This window comes from Lissotriton helveticus, chromosome 4_1, assembly GCF_964261635.1.
Source record: "Lissotriton helveticus chromosome 4_1, aLisHel1.1, whole genome shotgun sequence".
NCBI classification, from domain to species: Eukaryota; Metazoa; Chordata; class Amphibia; order Caudata; family Salamandridae; genus Lissotriton; species Lissotriton helveticus.
In genome coordinates, this window is record NC_136063.1 from 55,846,906 (window position 1) to 55,871,806 (window position 24,901).

General features: G+C 45.0%; 1 protein-coding gene across 1 annotated transcript in view; it reads right to left on the reverse strand.

Moving 5' to 3' along the window:
* LOC144827851 (uromodulin-like) overlaps positions 1–22,708 on the reverse strand; it is a 105,127-nt gene extending 82,419 nt beyond the window's left edge. The window contains exons 1-4 of the mRNA XM_078686015.1: positions 22,696–22,708; positions 19,815–19,916; positions 3,853–4,070; positions 2,676–2,836 (exon numbers count right to left, since the gene is read on the reverse strand). Coding sequence (XP_078542141.1) covers positions 2,676–2,836; positions 3,853–4,070; positions 19,815–19,916; positions 22,696–22,708 — 494 coding nt within the window. The remainder of the gene's footprint in view (positions 1–2,675; positions 2,837–3,852; positions 4,071–19,814; positions 19,917–22,695) is intronic.
* Between the last annotated feature and the right edge of the window lie 2,193 nt (positions 22,709–24,901).

Below are 24,901 nucleotides of genomic sequence, written 5' to 3' on the forward strand. Positions count from 1 at the left end.
AGAAGTCAGCTAGAAATTATTATCCAGTAACGAAACATGTGCTGGCTAGCTTATGGAGGAGTTGAACACCATGAATGTGACTGTTGTGTTATGAGAATAAAGTATTAAAAATTCTTCACATAAAGACTTTTCATTACTTTGTTGTTTCTGAAGAATTTTTTGTGTGACTTTTCTTCATCTTGAAACACCCAATTCTTGATTTTAGTAATATAACCTAGCATACTGCTTATCTTATTGCTACGTACTTACTTATTGCTCGAGGACGTGTCTTTGGCTCTGGGGGTATCTGTGTTGAGTGAGGCAGCAGCTGGGGGACACGCAACCACAGGAAAAGCGCCAGCACCACCGGAGAGGACTCCAGGGACCAGGAGCCTCTGGGACCAGCTGACCTGTGCCCGAGCTGACTGCCCCGCCCCCTTCCTCCTCTTAACATCTCGCGGCCCCCGCTTCGCGGGAGCCGCTCGAGGACGTGTCTTTGCCACTGGGGGTATCTGTGCTGAGTGAGGCAGCATCTGGGGGACACGCGACCACAGGAAAAGCGCCAGCACCACCGGAGAGGACTCCAGGGACCAGGAGCCTCTGGGACCAGCTCACCTGTGCCCCAGCTGACGGCCCCGCCCTCTTCCTCTATTTACACACCTATAGGTCACGCTACGCGGGACGGGAGCGGGCGAAGCCCGGGACAAGGGCGGGGCAGTCTGAGGCAGGACGAGGCTGGGCTGGGCCACCTCCTTGACACTCCATCTTAAAACTGTAAGACTTAAGACTTTGACCACCTGGCATCTCGTTTCGTTTTACTGTATTTTGTTTATCTTGTTATTTTAACTGTGCTTACTTCCAAACTACTAGTAAAAAGTTTGTGTATGCTAATTTTCACCCAGCCACCATTCTATATAGATAAGGTTAAAGGTTGCAGTATTTGACTTTGAAAAATGTTGGTCCGATTATGATGTCAGTGGGACCGACACAGACGTGCCCTTGGTCTCACCTACATCTCTAACTGCAGTCAGACCACCGCATTAGGATGCTGTAAGTCTGACCGCATTGACCCAAGGACCGATCAACAGCTTCCGATGGGCTCAAGGAGCCTTCTCAGGTGGGCGATCCAAGCGCACTCCCCACATTGGAGGCAGTGACTTTTTAGGCACCGCCGTGGGGATTCCGATCCACCTTTCCACCAGCCATTTCATGTTGGTTCTTCTGACATGAAAAGACTGGCGGGAAAGCTTTTTGGGGCCCCTATCAGGCACCCTGTCCCCCGTGGCCCTCCGCTATGGGACTTGGGGGCATCATGTGGCAGGTACCACATGGTGCCTGCCAAGGGCTGCAGGGATGTTTGAACACATGCCTCTTTGCATTGGGGCTTGTGCAGCTGCCCCTTTCTGGGCCGCAGAACAAGTCTCAATACAAATAGGCATGTTTCCGACCACCATGGAGGGCGGGACCACCGACTACCTGTCGGTCGGTCCCGTTTCCACAATAATGGTGGTTGAATACTTATACGACCGCCATCATAATCATCCCCATGCTCTTAGTGGCTGTCCCATTGGCCCAGTGGGCCATTGTGCATCACTACCTGTTGTTTACTGTCACTCAAACAAGCTATCTCTGAGCACTAAAAAGACTACTGAATTTTGGGCAGTTCATCACACATTCTTAATTTTTCATTCACCGCATCCCACGAAAAAGGAGGAGAGGTTACATCTTTGTGGGGTGGTCAGTTTTGGACAGGATGAAGACATTTAGGTTCAAAGATCAGCTCTTTGTCGGTCATGTGACCGTCTAGAAGAACAAGGCTTTCTAAAAGAGGAGTCTATCACTATGGATTGTGCTCTGCATTGCAAAAAAAGGATCCACCAGAAGGATTTCAGGCTCATTCCAACTGAGCAAAGACATCTACCCTACCGCTGCCACAGGAGTGCCCATAGCAGATATATGTTGCGTGGTGACCAGACCTTACCTTCACATACACATTCACAAAGCATTTTTGCTTGGATCGGATAGTGAGAATGGATGAGCGTTTTGCATGTTCAATGCATTGGGATTTCTTGATATTACTACTCTTTCAGACCTACCGTCTAGGAGGGGGTGCTGCTAAGGTATCTAATGAGAAGGTGAGCAATCTGCGGGTAGAAGTATCCATCAGAATATAAAGAAGCTTACCTATGGTACCAACCATTCTGCTGGATATTCTACCTGCAGATTCCTCACCAGTCCCACCCTCCTCCCTATTCTGAGGCATGCTCAGAGGTGTCTGATGGATAAAAATGATCCAAGTTAGTTTTCTTGCACTGCATATTCATTGTTGAATCATGCTAACATTGTCTCGTCATCATCTGTTTAAAAGTGATCCGCCACAGTATTTGTTTTTACATTTTCTTTTCAATATTGAATGTTAGCATTTTTGGCCACCAGTCTTGGGAAACTAATGTCTGTAGACTCCTGAGAGGACCCAATTCTGCCATTAAACATAATGCACAGTGCCTTCATTGCCACAGAAAATGCTTCATATAAAAAGAAATGGAAAGAGACAAAACATAATAGAGCAGAATGAGAAAGTAAAAGCAATTTTGGATGAAGAGTAAGGGAGGGTTACAAATCTACATCATAAAACTGAAGATCGACAAATACTCATGGCTATATTTCTACATTCAGCCCTTTCCAGGGACACCTACCCAATAATAGGATGTAGCGCCGTGAGCAGGCTGGTCTGCATTGTCATGTTATATGTACATGAGAAGGTGAACATCAGGATGTTGCTAATTATAATGCCACTTGAATTGTCAGGGAGAATATAGAGGACATTGGAGAGAGTCATCCTCTTATCATTATGTATCTAGAACAGAAAAGACAGGAATAGAGATATTAAAGATAATTTTTATGAAAAATATCAGACAAACTTCTACTCATGTTCATATTTTATTTTCTCAGAAGAATAAAACGCTCAGGCTTGTTTAAAATTACAACTTTATTTATAGAAACAAATCATTGAACATCTTTTAAGAAAATAAACAACAGCAGTCAAAGTGAAGATGGGATGGAAGAAAAGAGTGGGGGGCATTGGACAAGATACATTTGCCAAGGTTCACACTACAGCAGTATCATGAACATGCATGCATACATATATATGAACATACATACACACACACATACACACACACCCACTCACACACACACACACACACTTATATATATATCAGGGGGGTTGGCACTGCTCGTAGGTGGAGGGGCGGGTGTGAGAGGGGCTCGTGGGAGGCATTAAAAAAAACAAAAAAAACTTACCTTGCTGCCGCCGGGTCCTGCGTGTTCTTCCCTGCTGCCGGTATCTGACTCCAGGTAGGAACAGGAAGCAGGCAGTCAGGCTCCCACCCCTAAGCCAATCACAACGCTCTTTTGATTGATCTGAGCCCCGTGACACGGCGCCCAGCCAGGGCTGCAGGGTGGGCAAGTTCTCCATGCAGGCTGCATGGAGGACAGGGGATTGTGGATGACGAGAGGGCCGACCAAACAGTCACTGCTCACAGGAGTGTATTCCACTCCTCCCAGGCAGCTCTGCACCCCCTCACGCATTGCCGCAGTAGGAGGAAAAAATTAAATGATAATAAACATTCTGTTATTATCATTTTATTTTTTCCTTTCTTTGCTGCTCCTGGCAGTGAGGCAATGCTCCTCTGCCTTAGTGGAGGAGCAGTGATATATATACATACATACATACATACATTCATGCTGAAGAGTCATTGACTGTGAAGTACTGAATCCTACTGTGAGGAGTCCAGAGTTGAGTGTAGGATCCCTTCTCATTTATCTCCTGAAGTAATTTTGTATGTGTGCACAGAGTGTGTCCTTTCTTACCTTCATCTCATTTCCACACCATCCTGCCTGTGGAATGGCTTTAACTTGGATCACCCGTTCATTTCCCTCCAGCTGCACATAAGTTGTGACCGTGCAGTTCGTATCCGCAAAATGCATCTGTGTGAGGCTGTACCTGAACCTCTCCAGGAGGCACTTGTTGAGAGACAATGTCATTGCTGAACCTTCACACTGCACAGTGGGAACAATGTCACTGCGACCTGCAACAAAACACGACCCGTTGAGAAATACATGCACGAACAGCTTATTTACCACTCCAGGAGTGTAGCATTCTGCAAGGCGTATCATTTTAATGGGTAGCGAACATAGAAACACAATAACCATAACATGTACTGTTTCGTTCTGATTGAATATTTCAGCTTATTTGCAGTTGTTCTGAAAGGTTCGCACACATTCTAGCAGAACATCACAGACATCACCCCTACAGGACACTGTTCACTGCCTCTTTTTAGGTCTTGCTACAGGAAGCTTTAGCTGTGTGGGCAGGCCTGTTATCGACACACACACACACTTTGCATGTATTCACATACATATGCATAGACATACAGACATGGGCTTTCGGGCAGTTCCAGCTTCTTGAATGAGGCAGTGATTAAGACATTAGCTCCATAGTCAAGCCTTCACAATTTAGGTCAGCCCATGGGATTTAGAAGATCAATATATGAGGTAAGAAATACCGCCTTGTCACCACTCCCCTACAAGGACCAAGGAAGATGGCAGCCATGGCAGTAACACTTATGGCCCTGATAATGATTTTTCGGTGGAGAGGTGGCGTAGCGGTGCAAATAGCAGTGCCTCCAATCCGCCGAAGATCGCCCCGCCTGCCCTCCAGATTACGACTCTTAAGTAGTCTGGTAGGCTGGTGGCGTGGCGGTGCCTCTTTTAAAGGTGGCAGTGTCTTTATTTATTTATTTATTTGTTTGTATAGCGCCTGAATCGACCCCCGAAGGGGTATCTCTGCGCTTTGCACTGGAGGCAGAACATGTGGCTGAATTGCAACATCACAGATGGAAAAGAGTGGTTTTAAGCTGTTTTCTAAATCGTAGGTGGTCTGAACATTGTCTTAGATGCAGAGGAAGTTTGTTCCAGGGTAGGGGACCGAGATGGGAAAGAGCCTTGCCACCCAGTATGGCTTTCTTGACTCGAGGGACCACACGAAGAGATTTGGATCCCGAGCAGAGGGAACCAAAAGGCAGAAAAGGTGTAAATTTCTCGGAGGGATATGGGGCCAAGGTTAAAAAAAACCTTGTGGATGGTACAACAGACTTTGAACTTGACCTGCTTGCGTATAGGAAGACAGTGCAGCTGGCAAAGAAGAGGGCGGGAGATAGTCCTGGGAAGGGGCATTGAGGACCAATCATGCTGCATTGTTCTGGACAAACTGCAGTCTGCTAAGCGAGACCTCATTAGCAGAACTCAACAAGCCATTGCAGTAGTCCAGATGACTTAATATAAGTGCCTGAGTCAAGGTCTTTCGTGTTGAGTCAGGAAGCAAAGGAAAGACTCGGCGTAGTAGGCCCATTGTGTGAAGACAGGAACCGGCTGTCTGAGCGGCATGCTCCTTCAAGGTAAGAGCCTGATCAAGATGAATACCTAGGTCTTTGACCAGGGATTTAGGATCAGGGTGAACCCCAAGGTCAGCCAGCCACCAATCTGGAGTCCATAGTAGGGGAGCTTCCCAATGAGCAGAATCTCCGTCTTCCCAACATTACATTGGAGGAAGTTACTCTCCATCCAGCTAGAGATAGCTCTCATACCAGAGGAGAAGGTTGCCTGTACTGTTGGAGTGACTTTGTCAAATGGGAAAAGCAGTTGTGTGTCATCGGCGTAAGAGATGGTAATGAACATCCACACCCTGAGGAGGTCGGCCAAGGGAGCAACATAGATATTAAACAAGGTGGGGCTCAAACAGGAGCCCTGGGGCACTCCCTTGGTTAATTCCATAGGCCCCGAGCAGTACAGGCCAAGGATGACGATCTGAGAACGAGAAGAAAGAAAACTTGTCATCCACTGCAGAGCCAAATCTATGAGTCGAGCCGCCTTCAGTCCCAACAGCACCAGAATCATAGATTGGGCCCTATATAGGGCCATCCTGATGTTATCCGTGACTGCAAGCAGGGCTGATTCTGTGCTGTATTTGGGCCTGAAGCCTGACTGAGAGGAGTCTTGGCAACCAGGCTCTTCAGCATGGTAAGAGAGGTGTTATTTATGTGCTTCTCCAAAAGGTTGCTCAGGAAGGGAAGGGGCAAAATGGGGCAGAGATTAGAGAGGTCCGTTAGTGGAGCCTTGTTGTTCTTGCGGATCGGCATGACCTGTGCTGCTTTCCATTCTGACGGAACATGACCCTCTCTCAGTGAGAGATTGAAAAGACCCTGAATGCGAGAAGACAAATGGCAGGATAGAGACGAGACAACTTTGGCCAGGATGGTATCTAGGGGGGAACCTGATTTGACCATGCGAAGAAGAGTATCTACGTCTGTCAGTGTCACAGGAGGAAAACTCTTTAGCAACCGAGAGGTGGCTGTGCTGGCAGATCGGATGACAAAAAGTCTGCAGGTTGGCTCCCTGAAGGGACTATTATTTGGTAGATGAGCTCTATTTTCTGTGAGAAGTATTGGGTGAAAAAGGCTCCACGTGGGACCACACTACAAGATTACTGCATGGCATGAACTTGAAAGTCCATGTAATTCAGGAAGCTATGTACATGCACACAGGGGGCCCATGTAATCGCCCCCTGTGTGCATCCACATGCAGTTGAGGCAAAGGGGGGCCCTTTAGGGCCCCCTCTGTTTCTTCTACTCCAAGGTTTACATGGAGGTAGATCCTCCATGTAAACCTTGAAGAAGAGGAATCCTGTAATATACTTAGAAGGACCGCATCGGTCCACCAAGCATATTGAAGTGTCTGAAAGCCACTCAAACGGTCCCAGGGTGGGCCAACTTGCCAACTCCTAATGGGGCGGTCGGACCGCCGGTGCAGCAGTGGCTGGACCTGCCACCACCATGCCAGTATGAGTCTGGCAATCTTCGGACTGCCAGACTTGTAATTGGGCCCCTGTAAGGGGTCCTCTCCATTCCTTTAAACTGCTGCACCCTTTACCTATTCTCCCACAAGCTAATCAGTTCCTGCCCCGGTAGTTTGTAGGGATGACTATCAACATGGTGGCTGCAAGGAGAGCCTCTGTGTTACCAGAGTAACCAGCTCTTTGGTGCAGGTACACTGGGGGTAGTGCAATCATTATGTTAGGAATACATGAGATGTCATTGAAAGAACACAGGCCCACACTTTCCTGCAATTCTGATTGGCCTTGCTCCTTATTGTGCTGCCACTGCATAGTCCATGTTATTTCAACTCCAGTGGACCAGACTCAGCCGAACTAAACTGAATCTCACTATGCTTTATAACTCTGGACATTAGGGCACTAAGTGTAATGCTGGTGGTGTAACAAAGTCTTAGGGGGCGCCCCTGCAAGGTAGGTTTTTTAAGTCTCACCTGGAAAGCTAATGCGCTGTCTAGGCGAGACATGTTGTTTACTCTTAGTGAACTTAGAGGCCACACATTACTTCTAATTCACTCTCAATTACTGAGCTCCTGCTGGTTAGCTAAGCAGTCAGCACTTCTCTCTTCTTGCACATGACACTCTCTTAGTGCATGGTCCGAGTACTTGTATTGTTATGTGTGTGCTTTTGGGAGCTATTTTTCTTCTTTTTTTTAAGCCACTCTATAGAGTGGCTGGCACTGTTGTTTTCTCCCTCCCCGTTGTCTGTGTTTGCTTGTTCCCCCTCTCTCCCATTGCTGTGTCCCAACCCAGCACAACAAATGAGCCAGAAGGTCAGAAGGCTTTGTCCAAGCCTCTGACTTTTGTTTTTGTTGCAGTTTTTATATAGAGTGCACTTGACCCAAAGGTGTTGGAGTGCTTTACACAAAGCAACATTCATTTTGTGTAATCACGGGGAGCTTAAGTGATTTGCTAAGGTTCAAGAATGTTGAACCAGCACAGACTCTAACCTGGTTCCCCAGCTCCAAAGTCGAAAGCTTTGGCAGTTACACCACATCCTCTCTCTTTGCATGGAGGTATCAGATGGAATGAAACATACGTATGCGGTTGTTATGTATGTTTGCACTGGGAGGCTCTGCCTTCTGGGACTTCAAACAAGTAAGCAAAATGCGCTATTTCTCTGCAAAACTTTCACCTGCACAACAGACAAAAAAAAAAGCCTATGAAGTGGGTAGTGCTGGCCACTTCATACTGCTTTTCTTACAAGTGCTGTAATCCACAATTCACCACCCAACTTTCTGTTCAACACCCACACCAGATTGACATAGCCAGTAGCTCACCCATAGGAGAGACCTATTGGCTCTGCCAAATGCAGGTTAAACCAAGGAATCACTGATGCGTGTGTACATTCCTTGCGCACTACCCCTGAGGCCAATGTGCCATTAAATAGTTTATTAAACATAGTGATAATGGTCTCCACTGCACCAGCAAAAATGCTGGGTGGACAGGAGCCAATAGGAGGGCCAGGGCACATTTAAAATTAACTTTCTGTTCTCTTCCAGAGAAATCTCCTAGAAGTTGAGAAGGCCCCCAGCAGTTTGTACTTGAGCCACCCAGGTCTCGAAAGCTGAGGAAATAGAAGAGACAGATGTTTCCCTGTGTGAAGCTACCTTGAATAGATGCTAAATTGTCTTATAAAAACAAGATAACTTGTCACACAATTTCTGGGAAGCGGAAATGCTAAGTGTACAACAATCTGACCATGTCACTGTATGCCGAGGTCTCCAATGATCTATTTTATATGAAGGTCTGTAATGATATGGAGGTCTCCAATGATCTGACCATGTCACTCTATGCTGAGGTTGCAAATGATCAAACCCTGTCACTGTATGCTGAGGTCTCAATGATCTGACCATGCCATTCTATATGGAGGTTTCCAATGATCTGACCATGCGATTCTATATGGAGATCACCAATGATCTGAACATGTCACTGTATGCTGAGGTCTCCAATGATCTGAGCATGTCACTGTATGCTGAGGTCTCCAATGATCTGAACATGCAACTCTATCTGGAGGTCACCAATGATCTGACCATTTCATTCTATGCTGAGGTTGCCAATGATCAGACCATGTCACTGTATGCTGAGGTCTCCAATGATCTAAGCATGTCACTGTATGCTGAGGTCTCCAATGATCTGACCATGCCACTACATATGGATGTCTCCAATGATCTGACCATGTCACTCTATGTTGAGGTTGTCAATGATCTGACCATGTTACTCTATAAAGAGGTCGCCAATGATCGGACCATGCCACTCTATTTGGAGGTCGCCAATGATCGGACCATGCCACTCTATTTGGAGGTCACTAATGACCGCACCATGCCACTCCATATGGAGGTCTCCAATGATCTCACCATGTCACTCTATTCAGAGGTCTACCATGACCTGACCATGGCACTCTATATGGAGGTCACCAAAGATCTGACCAAGCCACTCTATATGGAAGTCACCAATGGTCTGATCAATCCACTGTATATGGAGGTCGCCAATGATCTGACCATGTCTCTCTATGCTGAGGTTGCCAATGATCTGACCTTGTTACTCTTTGCAGAGTTCGCCTATGATCTGACCATGCAATTCTATATAGAGGTCGCCAATGATCTGAGCATGTTACTCCATATGGAGGCCACCAATGATCTGACCAAGCCACTGTATATGTAGGTCACCTATGATCTGACCATGCGATTCTATATTGAGATCATCCATGATATGAGCATGTCACTGTATGCTGAGGTATCCAATGATCTAACCATGCCACTCTATATGGAGGTCGGCAATGATCTGACCATGTCACTCAATATGGAGGTCGGCAATGATCTGACCATGCAAATCTACATGGAGGTCACCAATGATAAGAGCATGTCACTGTATGCTGAGGTCTCCAATGATCTGACCATTCCACTCTGACCCAGCCACTATTTATGGAGGTCGCCAATGATCTGAACATCCGATTCTATATGGAGGTCCCCAATGATCTGAGAATCTCACTGTATGCTGAGGTCTCCAATGATCTAACCATGCCACTCTATATGGAGGTCACCAATGATCTGACCATGCAATTCTACATGGAGGTCACCAATGATCTGAGCATGTCACTATATGGTGAGATCTCCAATGATCTAATCATGACACTATATATGGAGGTCGCCAATGATCTGGCCATGCCATTCTTTATGGAGGTCCCCAATGATCTGACTTTGCCACTCTATCTGGAGGTTGCCAATGATCTGACAAAGCCGCTCTATATGGGGATCACCAATGATCTCACCATACCTCTCTATATGGAGGTCACCAATGATCTGACCTTCCCACTTTATATGTAGGTCCCAATGAAATGACCATGCCACTATATATGGAAGTCACCAATGATCTGACCAAACAACTATATATGGAGGTCGCCAATGATCTGACCATGCAATTCTCTATGGTGATCACCAATGATTTGACCTTGCCACTCTATATGGAGGTCCCAATGATTTGACCTTGCCACTATATATGGAAGCCATCAGTGATCTGACAATGCCACTTTATATGGAGTTCTTTTAATTAGTAACAGAACTTATGCAGTACAATTAGCGCCTTATAGAGCACCTAAGGTAAAGGTCAATTGTGGAGTTCCCCAGGCATCAGCCCTTTCACTTAATCTGTTTAATAATTCTACACATACTTTATTAAAGGGGTTAACTAGAAAAGGATGCCACATTTTTTAACTATGCAGATGACTCCTAGAATATTTTATGCATGGATAATGTAGAGATAGCCTAATTTTTATTTCAAGATGCATTGAGCTTTATTTGTGAGTGGCTGAAGGCTAATTTCTTGAATTGTGTCCTCAATGATCACCTGGAAGCTTGGACTGATCATTATTAGCACAGACAGTTGAGCCTGCTTCCTACACTTAATATGGTGGCAAAAAGCTTAGGAATCGTAGAGGAAAATAAGATAGCTGTGATTTCCAAAGGCATATTTTTTCTATGATCGGTGAGGAAGCTTAGGCCTTACTTTTCTTTTGGAGCCATGAAAACAATTATGGCAGGTATTGCAGGTATGATTGGCAGGAGAATTGACTATTCCAATAGCATCTATTTAGGATTACCACAATGAGATTTAAAGAGACTTCAACTACTGCAAAAATGCTGCTGCGTAAAGTCCCTCATTGAGCACATTCTCTTCCACTGTTGAAACAAATTCACTGGCTGCTAATATTACAGCATATCCAGTTTAAGTTTTGTTGGCCAGTTTTCAGGGCTCCCCATGGCCTACCTCAGGATTTCCTTGCTAAGCGTGTGGTGAGATATGCTCCAGCTAAGATTTTGCAGTCATCCATGGCCAACTTATTTATGCTCCCTAGATTTCAAAAATGAAGAATGGGAGGGCAAAGGTTTACAGTATGACGCCTAGGATTTGTAATTCTCTTCCAGTAGCTATTCAAACAATAACATTATTGGAACCATTTAGACTGGATTTAAAACCACAGCTCTTCAAGGAATCATTCACCCAAGAGATATAGGTATTGCCTGTACATCTCATCTTCTCTCTTAGATTTTAGCACCATAATACCTTTGAGAATGTGTGCTTTATAAGTTCTTTATTACCACCACCTCCTTTTTCACATTTTGAATTCTACAAAAAGCTGAAGGCCTAGCTTTTTGAGGAATCCTACTGAGGGACTTTCACCTGCTGAGCATCAGGATACCCTCACGAGTGTGATAGAGAGCGATTGTGCTCTTTTATTTGTAGGGGAGCATTATAATCAGAAGTAGTCTGCACCTGCATTCTTTATTTTATTGTGTTAAGGGGGTGAGACAGGGGTGCGTTCTAGCCCCTACCCTCTTCTCAATATATATCAACGGGGTAGTGCAATACTTTGAGGATTTCCCTACAGATGCTCCACATTTAGCAGGGATTAAGATTCTGCTACTAATGTTTGCGGACAACACTCTTATTCTTTCTAAACCTAGACAGGGTCTCCAACGTGCCCTTACAAGATTTGAGGAATTCTGTAAGGACCACGATCTCATTGTTAATGTTGATAAAACAAAGTATATGGTCCTACCTAATTCCAAAAAGGTCATCGGCGATGTTAGTATGAATGAAGGCATTCTGGAACAAACTGAGAGCTTTTCCTACCTGGGAGTAACAATAGACAGAAAACTAAGTTGGAAGCCACAAATAGACCGCCTTACTGTTAGGCATGCTCAACTTACAGGTGCTTGCTCAAGGAGCATAGATTGTCATATACAAAACCCATAGCTTTACAATACCAAAAATTAGTGCCTCAATATTGTATGGGGCAGAGCTGTCGGGATATGCGTATTTGGATTCCTTAGTGGTGGCCCAGAATAAATTCCTAAGGTCCATAATAGGCCTCCCCAAGTCTACCCCACTAGCACCTCTTTATCTGGATTTAGGATGTCATTCATTTAGGGACGTGGCACACTATAGGCTAGTAGCCTACTAGAGGAGACTCTGGGTGATTCCTGAGCTCACACACTATGCCCTGGCTCTCCTAGAAGTCAAGGATTTAGACGTCAATAGGAAAATTGTGTGGTTCAGATGTGTCAAAAATATACTTTCCGAGATGGGGTTGAGCCATCTGTGGAACTCCCTTACCGGAAATACGTTTCCATCTAAAACAGAGTTTAAAGCTGCTTATTGGAATGTGGTAAATACAAAGCGTTTTGTAGCTTCCTCTAGCTCCATTTTGTCCAAAGCCTTTTTTGACTTCAAGCAGGAACCCAAATATGAGGGGTACTGGGACATATTCTCATCAACCCAAGACAGGAAATTATTCCATCAGTTTAGGGTGGGCACATTACCTACTAATGCTTTCACTGCTAAATGGTGTAATTCAAATACCAGTAACTGGCCATTCTGTCTGGACATGACTGAAACATCGGTTCATATTTTTTTTGTTTGCCCAGCATATTGCAAGCCTAGATCCAGATGGCTGAAACCCACATGTGCCGACCTGGGTACCAGGTCCAGCAGTGAGTCTCTTAGATTCCTCAAAACATCAGTGGATGGGCTGGTTGTGGTTTCAAAAGCAAAGTTTCTTGGTTGGGTGTGGGTGATCCGATGGAATGAGAAGAGGCATAGGTAACCGTCCAACTTATGTCCTGTTCGCCTCCCTTCTGAAACTAGCATTATGCACTTTCCTGTATTGATATGATGTTTTCATTGTAAACTCAAAGTGCAAAGCTGATCCCTATTGTAGGCTGCCCAGCATGGGTGTGTTTTAAAGTGTTTAACTTATTTATTGTTTTATTGTGAATCTTTAGGGTGCTTGTATTTAAACCAAATTAATTCTTAATTTTCTTGTTTTACAAACATGTTGGATTGGCCCACTCGACCTCTATGTATATACTTTTTTAACTTTTGTGATTTTCGCTAAATCGAAATAAAGTTTATGAACTGAACTGTTGTGTTAACGTTTGTCATTAGAATGTGTACTGTAATAACATGAAGAGTGATGTGTTAGGGATATTTTTCTAAAAAAAGTGTAGGAAACTGATGTTACAATACATGCATGTTAAACTTAAAACAGGAACTTACAGAATTTATGTATGATGCTCGTAATTATTTATGTATTTTGATGTGCTCAAATACTGAGGTAGGGACCGGCGGCTGCGGGGCTGACTACTCCCGTCGCACCGGGAACCCCCTTTCTTGCCCGCGGGTGGGTGGGGGGTACTCCCGGGCTGATCGCCTGGCAATGTTTTTAGAAATGCTGAGTAAAATGTGCATCCAAGTGTAGTTTTATAAGGTCTGCATGTTATTTTCTTATGTTGGCCCATTTCTGTAGTCCTGAAATGCACTTCCCTGGAAGATCTTGTATTTGATTTAATAGTTGAATTTCTTGTGTACGTTGGATTTGTTCTTTCTCACGTTTCGGTTGCAGGTGGAGAAATTCATTCTTGTTAGTTAGAATAATGCTTTTGTTTTAGGAGTTATGCTCAGGGCGGAGAGGATACATTTGTACAAGGAGTGCTGATAATGTGAGATGGTGTTCTTTCTCACTGGAGAAGGCCTGAGAATCAAGGTCATTGACCCAGAGGCCGGGAGTGTCGTAACGGAGCGGAAACTCAACTGATGGAGGTGTCTAGCCAGATGAGGCGATCGGATGATGTGAAATGGCCGTGTTTTATGATTTTTGTGTTGTAATTAGGAACAGTGCCCTGGTGGTTGAATGAGGAGGAGAGGGGAATAGGTCGACAGAGAAGGAAGAAACATCTTAGAACGAGCTCTGTAGCTTTATGCTACCTGACCCATACAACATAAGGGAACTTTTTAGGAAGTTTTCACATAATGACAGCTTTTCCGAACTGGCCTGGGGAATGCTAAGTAGGGTTGTCATGTTAGTGGTAGTGTAGGGATAGACTAACGCTTTACTTATAACTTGCAAATGAATTCTGATCTTGATGTAGGAGCTCTTGTTGATTGCATTCTGATTTTGGAATTTGTAATTCTTGTCATGCTCCAGAAACCCAAAATGGCACGTAGGTTCAGCTTCAAATTATTTTCTATTTGTCTTTACAACCTCGTTTTGTGATGCTTGCATGTCCAGTTATTTTTGGCTTTGTAATAAATCGAATAAGCTTAGCACATGGAGTCTGTGATTCTTCGAATTCATGAAATTCTATTGTCATAAACCCGAAATGGAAAGGTATTTCTCCCATCTACAGTTCTAAGCAGACACCAAGGATCCATTGACCAGGGGTTCCAGAGAAATGTTATGGAAAGGAACCCGGCCCCATCAAGTGATAGTATGCTCTACAAATCTACTCAGCATAACATAACATTAACAACACCTCAACATGAATTTCTGTATGAATTTAATATATGTTAATATTTCAAAATGAACCGTTAACTATTTTCAGACGTAGCCTCGAAATCTTCCTTTTGACACCTATCTATTGAGCATTTAGATTTGCAGAGTTCTCAGTTTTTTCTTCTGCCTGGACCCTCCGCTAACACCTGGATGAGTCTCCGGAGGCAGTTGTGCACTCTACAAGCGCCTTGAATTGAACACATTGAATTGAATGCCTTATATTTTAAGCTAACCATAGTTTCACTTTACCTTTTGTTTTTGGCATTGAGGATATATGGAAAATATGTCACCACTGTGTACTTGTGGATGAGCTACACTTGCCACTGAAAAGAGGATTTTTGAATTGTGTTTAACATTTGAGCCTGTGGATTGATCTGCATCAAATGTAATGATCACCTAGGGAGTGATCCAAGTTCTAGCATGACAATTTTCTTGCATCTGTGCAAAGAGAAAAAAGTGAAGGACGGCTTAAAAGAATTTATTTTTCCATTTCAGCAGCCATAGGAACATTTCTTGCTACTACAGTCAAAGCTTCTGACTGGTTTTACAACAGATTTGGCATGAATGCAGTATTTCACTCAGATGATGTGTTTGTATATTTGTATTTTAAATCTGTTCTGTGGTTTATAAAATATAAGTACATTTTAAAAATGTGCGAGGTGGGCTTTAAAGAGTTAAGACGTTTTTATATTTGGTTGGTTGGAATCCAAAAATTAAAGAATCCTTCTTTTGTCGAGTAGCAAAAACTGGGACCCAAGTGACATGATTTGCTGCGGCAAAATAAACATTTTTCTAGTGGTGGCCATTCCAGGATGTAGGATGATCCTCACCCCCCCATCCTCAAAGCTCCCTCATTTCAAGAAAGAATTTAGGGGCATATTAGCAAGCGCCAGCGATAATTATCGCAGGCCGTGCTTAGCGAGAATTAGTTTATCGCAGGCTATCTCTGCTTGTAACTAACAACAAGTTACTCTAGGGCGATAAAAATTCAAGCGATAGTGAGGTTATCTCCCTTTTGTCGGGAACATCGCTGGTTTTCCAGTGATGTTCCCTGCAAAAGGGAGCAGTTTTCTCTAAAGACTAACATCTGCTAAAATGCTAGGGCATCCTTGCTGATAGCGCAAAGCCGCGCTATTGATGTCCTGACATGTAGTGTATGTCAGGAACGGCCATTTTGCATCTCATTCGAGATGCACAGTTAGGTGTAGTGCAAAAGGGTGCTAACATTCAATTATGCATGTTAGCACCCTCTTGTAAATAGGGCGATATTTTTATCTCCTCTTTTTAGGCTTTTTAAGCCAAAAAAGTGGAGAATAAGCCCTTTAAATATTCCCCTAAGATCCTAAGACAAGCGCAGAGGACCAGGGCCAAGGCTGATTGGCAGATCCAAGAAAGGAGCTTTGGTAACTAGGCTTGCTTCCTACCTGGGTGCCACAAACCCTGGGGAGCTTAACTAAAACACAGATCACCTATGTGGGTAGGAGGAAATGTGTCCAATTAGCTTTTAGGTAATTACGCAAAATGGAGCATAATTATGTGAAATTCATATCCGCCCTCTATCTCTACAGTTGAGCCTAAAACACCTTCTTGCGTCAATTTTCAATGCCAGGGTGAGTTTTGAGCAAAAAAATCTTACAGAAAAATAAGCAGTTGCTTTCCTGTTGCTCCCATTGGTTTGCAATAAATTTTTATTTCAAATGATACGTTTGTGGTAAATGTTTATCACAAAAGAAGTGCAATTACTCACAGTCGTGTAATGGCATATTTGGGGGGATTTTGGATGGCACAAAATTATGAAAATGATGCAAATGACACTGGCGGGATTTACATTTCACACAGGCCTCCTAGGGAGCGATCAGGGTTGGGGGATCAGAGACGCCATCTTTCAACAGGTATGGGAGTTGGCAATGCTTGGCCCGGATTCGCAGGGCATGTGCACAAAGCTTGCCTTGGAATCGCAGTTTCACAAAAGTAGGCAAGAAATTAGCAAAAATGTTAAGTAACCGGTTTGGGTAAAGACAGACTTGGGTGATCCACACCCTATGCGCAGAGGGGGTGGGTGCCCACAGTGAGTTGGGGCAGGTTCCGGCCGGGACCCAGAGGGATTCGCCTATCCCAGTCAAACACATAGAGGGGGGTCAGCTGCCCAGGATGGGGTGGACGTGCCGGCCACAGCACCTTGAGCGTAGAGCCTGGCCTGAACCAGCCCTGCACACAGAGACGTTTTCATGCATGAGCAAAGTGGGCTCTGGCCCGTGGCCCCAGGCAGTCAGGGGCCCCATGAGAGAGTCTTGCAATGGTGACCTTGAAAAATTCTTAAACAGATTGTTGTAAATATCATTTTCCTTTAATCTATTATTAATGTAGGTAATGTGTGGTAGTCTATTACAGACATTTTTCTGACAAATATGTATTTAAAAAGTTTATTTTAGATCAAATATGAGTACTGGGAGATTGTTTGCAGAAATATTGGTGATCTGCTGTAGCTGTGTTAGTATATTGAAAACACACGTCATTGTCCCTGAATATTAGATGTAAACACATTTAGAGTTTGTACCAGGGTGCCTGTGCACTGTCAGTGACCGGGCCAGAGAGGGCATGAATCAGCTGAAACGTGATCGTAAATTCAAAGCTGTTCTGGACAGGGGCCCCCAAAATCTGTTTGGCCCCAGGCCCCCAGAATCATTAAGATGTCACTGCCTGCACATTGGGGGTTTTGGTGTCTGTGGGGTGGGGGGGGGATAGGGCACAGTTAGCAGCCAGGGGTAAGGTCGACCTCACGGCACACGGCCTTTTCTGTTCGCAGCAGCCTACGGTAGGAGATGGCCGCGAGCTGTGGATTGGGTAGAGAGGCCTAATCCTACTGACATCCAAGCACCCTGCAGCCACTTGTAAATGGGTGTCTAAAAAAATATGGGCTTCACTGAAAAATGCACTTTTGTAAATCCAGCGGCAGCCGGTATGGCTTGCGGGTGTCGGGGCGGGCAGGTTGCACAGGGAGGAGGGGTCACGCATATTTAAAAGAAAACATTTAAAAAAAAATGTATTGTTACGCCGGGTCCCGCGTCTCCACTTCTGCCCTTTTCCATATCGGATGGAAGCACAGCCAGGCACCACTTACTAATCACACACAACGCTGCATTGCAGCGTTGTGATTGGTAGGCACTCTGGCTCCCCTGACCTATCACAGTGCTGCAGTGCAGCATTGTGATTGGTGTTGAGCGTCCTGGTCAGAGTCTCTACCAGGGAATTGGATCCTGGACTTGTACTCCATGCAGGCTGTAATTCAGCCTGCAATGAGAACGATTGCAGTGCGCATGACTGGATTAAGAGCCCGAGACGGCCAATCAAACAGTCATTACGCACTTAGGAGTGACCAAACCACTCCTCTCTTGCCCTGCTCTGAGAGCACAGAATCCCCGCCCACCCGCCCACCTGTCCGCAAGGCGGCTGGAAGCATAAAATGTACATACAGGTATTATCACTTTATGCAGTGGGGCAACACTTGTTCCCCATTTCTGAGGAGCCACCACTCTGTAAATCAAGTTATGGTTGTGACTCAAACACAACAGACCTCGTAAATTCACCAGAAATCATAAGTGATATCATCAATGACACTATTGTAATTTTCCAGATTCATGCCCCTATATAGGTATAAATTACCATATCCTTATATAGGCATATAAATCATAACCATATTTAGGCATAGCTCATGCAGTCCAAATACGGCAGGGCTATTTCAACTAGTTCTGAAAATCTACAACGATTTCTACAGCAGCTAGGGACTTTCCCTTGCTCGAGAACTGACTTATCCAAGAACTCATTGAGTTTTCAATGAACTGAGAGTCCTTAATGACGTTATTATGTCCGCCTTTACGTCAAACTAGGCAACTTCAAGGTATAAATATGACCACACTTGCCTTAGCAAACACACGGTGGTTTGGAGCAGTTCGACTATCTACTTGCCCGATGCATCCTGCTACAGCAAGTGCCGAAGGAAGCTGACCTTCCAGCAGACGCACTGAGAGAGACGCTGTCTTTTCTCCTGCCGAGAAATCCAGCTCTAGTATTTTCAAGCTACCCGAGTCTGACCTTCTTCATTCTGAACTAAGGTACGGAGCTGATTAGACCCTTAGAGAAATCTTGGGCAGATTCTTGGCAAAAGAATACTACATTTATGCTACACCTCACTTACTTCTTCCTTCGTACCAAGCTTAGGTTAGGTACATCGGAGTAGGCGTATTTTAGACGCACCAGTTGAGTACTTTTAGCCACTGTTATTTATGTATGTATTTATCTATGGTTTCAGAACCATACCTTACCCTTACAGTATTATTTTATTCTACTCTTTCTACTGTATGCATTATGTTTTACAACCAGTTTTACGATTGTAGCAGTTCAGTTATGCTTGAGAAAGAAGACTGTTCAATAAAACCTTTTTATTGAAAACGCCTGTCTATCTATTTCTCTGCACCTCTGGGGAAACGAAGCATGCACGATTGACTGAGAGAAATATCTGTCTATTGTTTCCACGACTCTGAAGATATGTTTTATCTTGGGGAAACAAAGTTGTCAGAAACTAATCCCTTCTTGTTTATTCGAGAAAGTTTCTAGTGACCTCTGAGCTAGCTGGCACACACAATTAAGTCTAGTATATTCAATAGAGACTTAGTCGATCTCAGTCCTACGTCTCATATATAGGATATACTGTTCCATAGCGCAGAGCCTATTGGGAATGTAGGAACTACACTACAAAGTGATGTAATCAATTGTGTTATGATGTCATCCACAGCACAATGGGCTGCCATCTGCCATCACTGGGACATGGGCTTTTTGCTCAGGTGATCAGATGTATCTTATGTAGATACTGGAGAACGCGGCTGGGATCAAATTTTCTGGTCTGTGTAGAGGGAAAATATTGTGATGCCTTACCCAATTGTGTTAACATATCACATGTTACTGATGAGAGTGGTATTATTATATGCTGTGCTCACTATAGGGATGCATTAGAGTCTGTGTTTGCATCGATACATAAGAACCTTACAAACTTACTTGCATTTGTGTATTTGCCTTGATGGCACTTGCACTCGGAGTACCTTGCGTTGTTCGTGCACAGCTCGTTATCAGCACACGCAGGGTCACACTGTGGCACACCTGGAACAACACAAAACAAGAGATCAGAAGCTTGAAGACAGACTGTGAATATTATGGCATCTTAATGACAACACTGCTAAACACACCAACACTGTGCCCAGGTGCCGCCTGGTTATTATTGCAACTTTACAGCACTGCTGCCAAACATGCCAACACTGTGCATCAGTGCAGCCTTAATATTGTGGCACCTTCACGGCACTGCTGCTAAACACACCAACACTGTGCCTCGGTGTAGCCTGATTACTATGTCCCATTTACCACTGCTGCTAAAATCACCAGCACTGTGCGTCGGTGCCGCCTGATTACTAGGGCACCTTTATGGTGCTGATGCAAAACACACCAACACTGTGCATTGTTGCAGCCTGATTATTAATGCACCTTTATGGTGCTGCTGCTAAACAAATGAACACTGTTGCTCGGTGCAGCCTGATTACTATGGCACCTTATAGACCCGCTGCTAAACACACCAACACTGTGCCTCGGTGCAGCCTGATTACTATGGCACCCTTACAGCACTGCTGCTAAGCACACCAACACTGTACCTCGGTGCAGTCTAATTACTATGGCACCTTTACCACTGCTGCTAAACACACCAACACTGTACCTCATGGAGCCTGGTTACTATGGCATCTTTACCACTGCTGCTAAACACACCAACACTGTGCCTCAGTGCAGTCTGATTACTATGGCACCTTTACAGACCTGCTGCTAAACACACCAACACTGTGCCTCGGTGCAGTCTAATTACTATGACACCCTTACGGCACTGCTGCCAAGCACACCAGCACTGCACCTAGGAGCAGCCTGATTATGAAGGCACCTTTGCCACTGCTGCTAAGCACACCAACACTGTGCCTCGGTGCAGTCTGATTACTATGGCACCCTTACACTACTGCTGCCAAGCACACCAGCACTGCACATAGGAAAAGCCTGATTACGAAGGCACCTTTACCACTGCTGCTAAACACATCAACACTGTGCATCGGTGCAGCCTGATTACTATGCGACCTTTACCACTGCTGCTAAACACACAAACACTGTGCATAGGTGCAGTCTAATTACTATGACAGCTTTACTGTTGCCAAACTGTGCCCAAACAAGGCACCACAATTAATATGATGTGTTAATGACACAGCTGCAAAGCACATGAAACACGTGCCTCGAAGCTGCACTCCACACTTAGGTGTGGTGTGTTGGTGGCAGTAGTCACAGGGTGTGCACGGGGGCCTACACATACTGGATCCATGTCTGGTGTACACGCAGAGCAGACTAGAGAAGTGAAAGCGCCTTTCACTCTGTAAAAAGTCTGTGAGACTTCTCTCGTGTGGTGTGTTGGTTGGAGCAGTCACCTTGTATGCACTGGTGCCTACAGGCACTGTATATACATGTGGTGGGTGCTGCGTATTGTTTAGTTAGCTTATGGTATGTGTGACATTTTCACGTTATTGACATGCTCACGTGTGACATCACATTACATGTGTGATATTGCCACATTATTGACATGCTCACTTGCATCATCATTTCTAAGGGTGGGCGTAGTTCGCGAAGTAGCGCTAAGCGAAGCTACGCGAAGTGCACCTCGCACTACGCGAACTTCATGTAGCACTTCGCGAGATGCTTTGTAGCATGTTCGCACTGTGCAAGATGCATATTCAATGATTGCACAGTGCGAACAAGCATCCGGCACTGTGCAATCATTGAAAATGGCATCTTGCACAGTGCGAGCTGTAGTTTTCTGCCGCTTGAGTAGATTTTTACTCGAGCGGCAGCTTTCTCAACGTGAACTGGTAGTTTCTCATCGAGAGCAGTCGTGAGCATGCACGACCACTCGCAATGAGAAACCTGACCTCCACGCCTGGAGAGTCTCGCCGGGATGTCATTTTGCTTGCTCGTGGTCGCGAACATGACGTTGAGGACCGCGAACAAGCAAAAAATGACCGCTGCACTACACTACGTGTGTTCGCACTGTGCTACATGCAGCTCGCGTAGTGCGAAGTTGCTTCGCCCAGGGTTAATCATTTCATGTGTGAGATTTCAATGTTATTGAAATGCTCATGTGCTGCTCTGATGTGGTGAATGTTGATGGGAATTTGCTGGGGGAACAATTTTTGAGAAAACATTTTAAACTTTTAAAATTGCACCCACGAATCTCTGAACTACGCACTCACTTCTCTTTTTACCTGCTCCTTGGCTCACACGCTGTTTGTTCGCGTGGCTGCCGCCATTGGAGAATTCTTGTTGTCACCCTCGCTGATTGGCTGATTGCGAGCCAATCAGCGGACAGCCCCGGCAGAGCTCGTTGTCTCTCAGGCTTGAAAGCTCGCTTAGCCAGTTCGCGCTGCTCTGCTGTGGTGAATGTTGATGGGAATTTATTAGGGGACAATTTTTGAGAAAACTTTTTAAACTTTTAAAATTGCACCCACGAATCTCTGAACTGGCCACTCATTTTCCTTTCTACCTGCTCCTCGGCTCACACGCTATTTGTTCGCGTGGCTGCCGCCACTGGAGAATTATTGTTGTCACCCTAGCTGATTGACTGATTGCGAGTCAATCAGCAGATAGCCCCGGCGGAGCTCGTTGTCTCCCGAGGTCTCAAATGCATACCGGCTTCAGAACGCGCAGCGGGTGCGCCGCTGGCATGCCGAAGGCGCGCCAAAGGCAAGCCTGTCTGCGTCTGTCCGCGCGGACCGTCGCCAGGAGCCAGGGACCCTGCCCCTCCCAATACTTCAAGACTCTGCTATTCGGGGGAGGAATTACGAGCACTTAACAGGACACTTACATGTAAAACCCATGATTGGGCCCCTACAGAGCACCCCACAACATGTTAGTTATGCGCCTTTAGTCCGGCCGAGTGATATACTCTACTCCCTATAATGATACTACGCCATCTTACACTCTGTTGAGTATAAACTGTAGCTCCTTATCTAAACATCATGCGGAGGTCTTTGACCTCCTTCAGGACCACTCCCCGGAGATTCTCTTCCTAACGGAAACGTGGTTATGTGCATCATCGGGGGCCGTACTAGCTCTCGCTCTGCCTACCGGCTATGCCATAAAAAGCGTGGACAGAACAAGGGGGAGAGGAGGTGACATTGCGATCATATATAAGTTAACCCACTCGTGCAGCCTATCTCCTGTAGATCTGCCTGACTGCGAGAATGCACTTTTTAAAATCACATTAGGAGAAAACTTTACCTTCTCCGGCATCCTGATCTACCGCCCGCCTGGCCTTCTAAGCGCTTCCGAGAAGCCCTGTCTAACATGGTGACAGCCCTTGCTTTACACACTGCCAAAATCATAGGTGATCTTAATCTCCACCTAGAATTGCAGAACGCACCGGAGATTCTTGGCTTCATTGTGGATCTGGCAGTGTGTCAGATGGTTCAGCTGACCCCCGGGGCAACACATAGAGCAGGGCACCTCTTAGATCCAATATTATCAAATCTGTAGATTTTGGAAGTGCTAACTCCCCTCCTATGATATGGACCGACCACTTCTATACGGTTAAAAAAAAAGTGGCGTCAAATCTCGGCCCAACCAGCTGCCCTCACTCAAACGATCATGGCACAAACTTAAGGAAGCAGATTTGAGTTCAGCCTTAAGAGCAAAACCTCTGCTACAATCCAACAATATGGACGAGGCTGTTGCCGTCTTTCAAAAATGGATTATTCAAGCACTAGACATATGCATTCCCATCAAACTCACTTACTCCAAAAGTACTCGCGCCAACACTTGTTTCAATGAAGAACTTACGCTGACAAAAAAAACATGTAAAACTCTGGAAAGATCTTGGAGGAAAACATATGATACACAAGCAAAACTACTATGTAGAACTGCTATTAACTCATACCATAAGCTGGTTCGTAAAACAAGAGCAACTCACTACTCCAGTTTGATCTCGACCAGCATGAATCGGAGCAAAACCATATTCTCGCTTCTGAAGGACCTGACCTCTCCTCCAGCAGAATCTGGTAATACTATCACCTCTAACTCAAACTGTGAGAACTTGGCTATTTTCTTCGTGAAGAAAGTTGAAGATATATACCTAAAACATTGCCCCCAATGTTTGGAACTTGAACATGAATCCTGACTCTGATTCTCCTCTTCTACCATCTTTCCCCCCTATGACCCTTAATGAGTTAGAGAAATTAGTTAATAAAATCAAATCTGGCTCTCCGGCTGACCCTCTAAAACCTGAAGTTTTTAGGAAAATCCAATCAGATCTTCTGCCTACATGCCAAGAATTACTTAATCACTCCCTCTCCACTGCAACAGTGCCAGAAACATGGAAGCACGCTAAAGTAATTCCCCTGCTTAAAAAACCCACACTTGACGATTCCAAAGCAGAAAACTACCGTCCTATTTCATTGCTCCTGTTTATGTCGAAAATTCTGGAAGACCATGTAAATTCTGCACTTACGCAATTTCTAGACACTAACAACATCCTCGGCTTCCGTTCCCAGTATAGCACCGAAACGGCCCTCTTAACGGTTGCTGAACACCTCAAATCTGAGGTGGATGCAGGCAGCACATCAGTCCTGGTGCTGCTTGATCTAAGAGCGGCATTTGACACAGTGTTACATGAAATATTACTCCAACTCTTGGAGGAAATTGGAATAGGAAATACAGCACTTGCTTGGTTTGCCTCTTTTCTTTCGGAACGAACGTTCCAAGTGACATCTCCCCCTTTTGCCTCCCAGACCCACACACTTCAATGTGGGGTCCCTCAGGGATCCGCTCTAAGCCCCACGCTCTTTATTATTTATGTGAGCCCTCTGGCCAGATTAGCCAAAGTTGGGGGAATGTCCCTGGTGTCATATGCCAATGACACCCAACTGGTGTGCACTCTCTCCAACAACCCCACCCAAGACAAACAAAAATTTAAAGAGGTTATTTCTGCTATTGCAGAATGGATGACTAATAATTGTTTGCAATTGAACTCTTGAAGTCAGAAATCCACTTAGTGGGCAAAGATTCCCATCAGT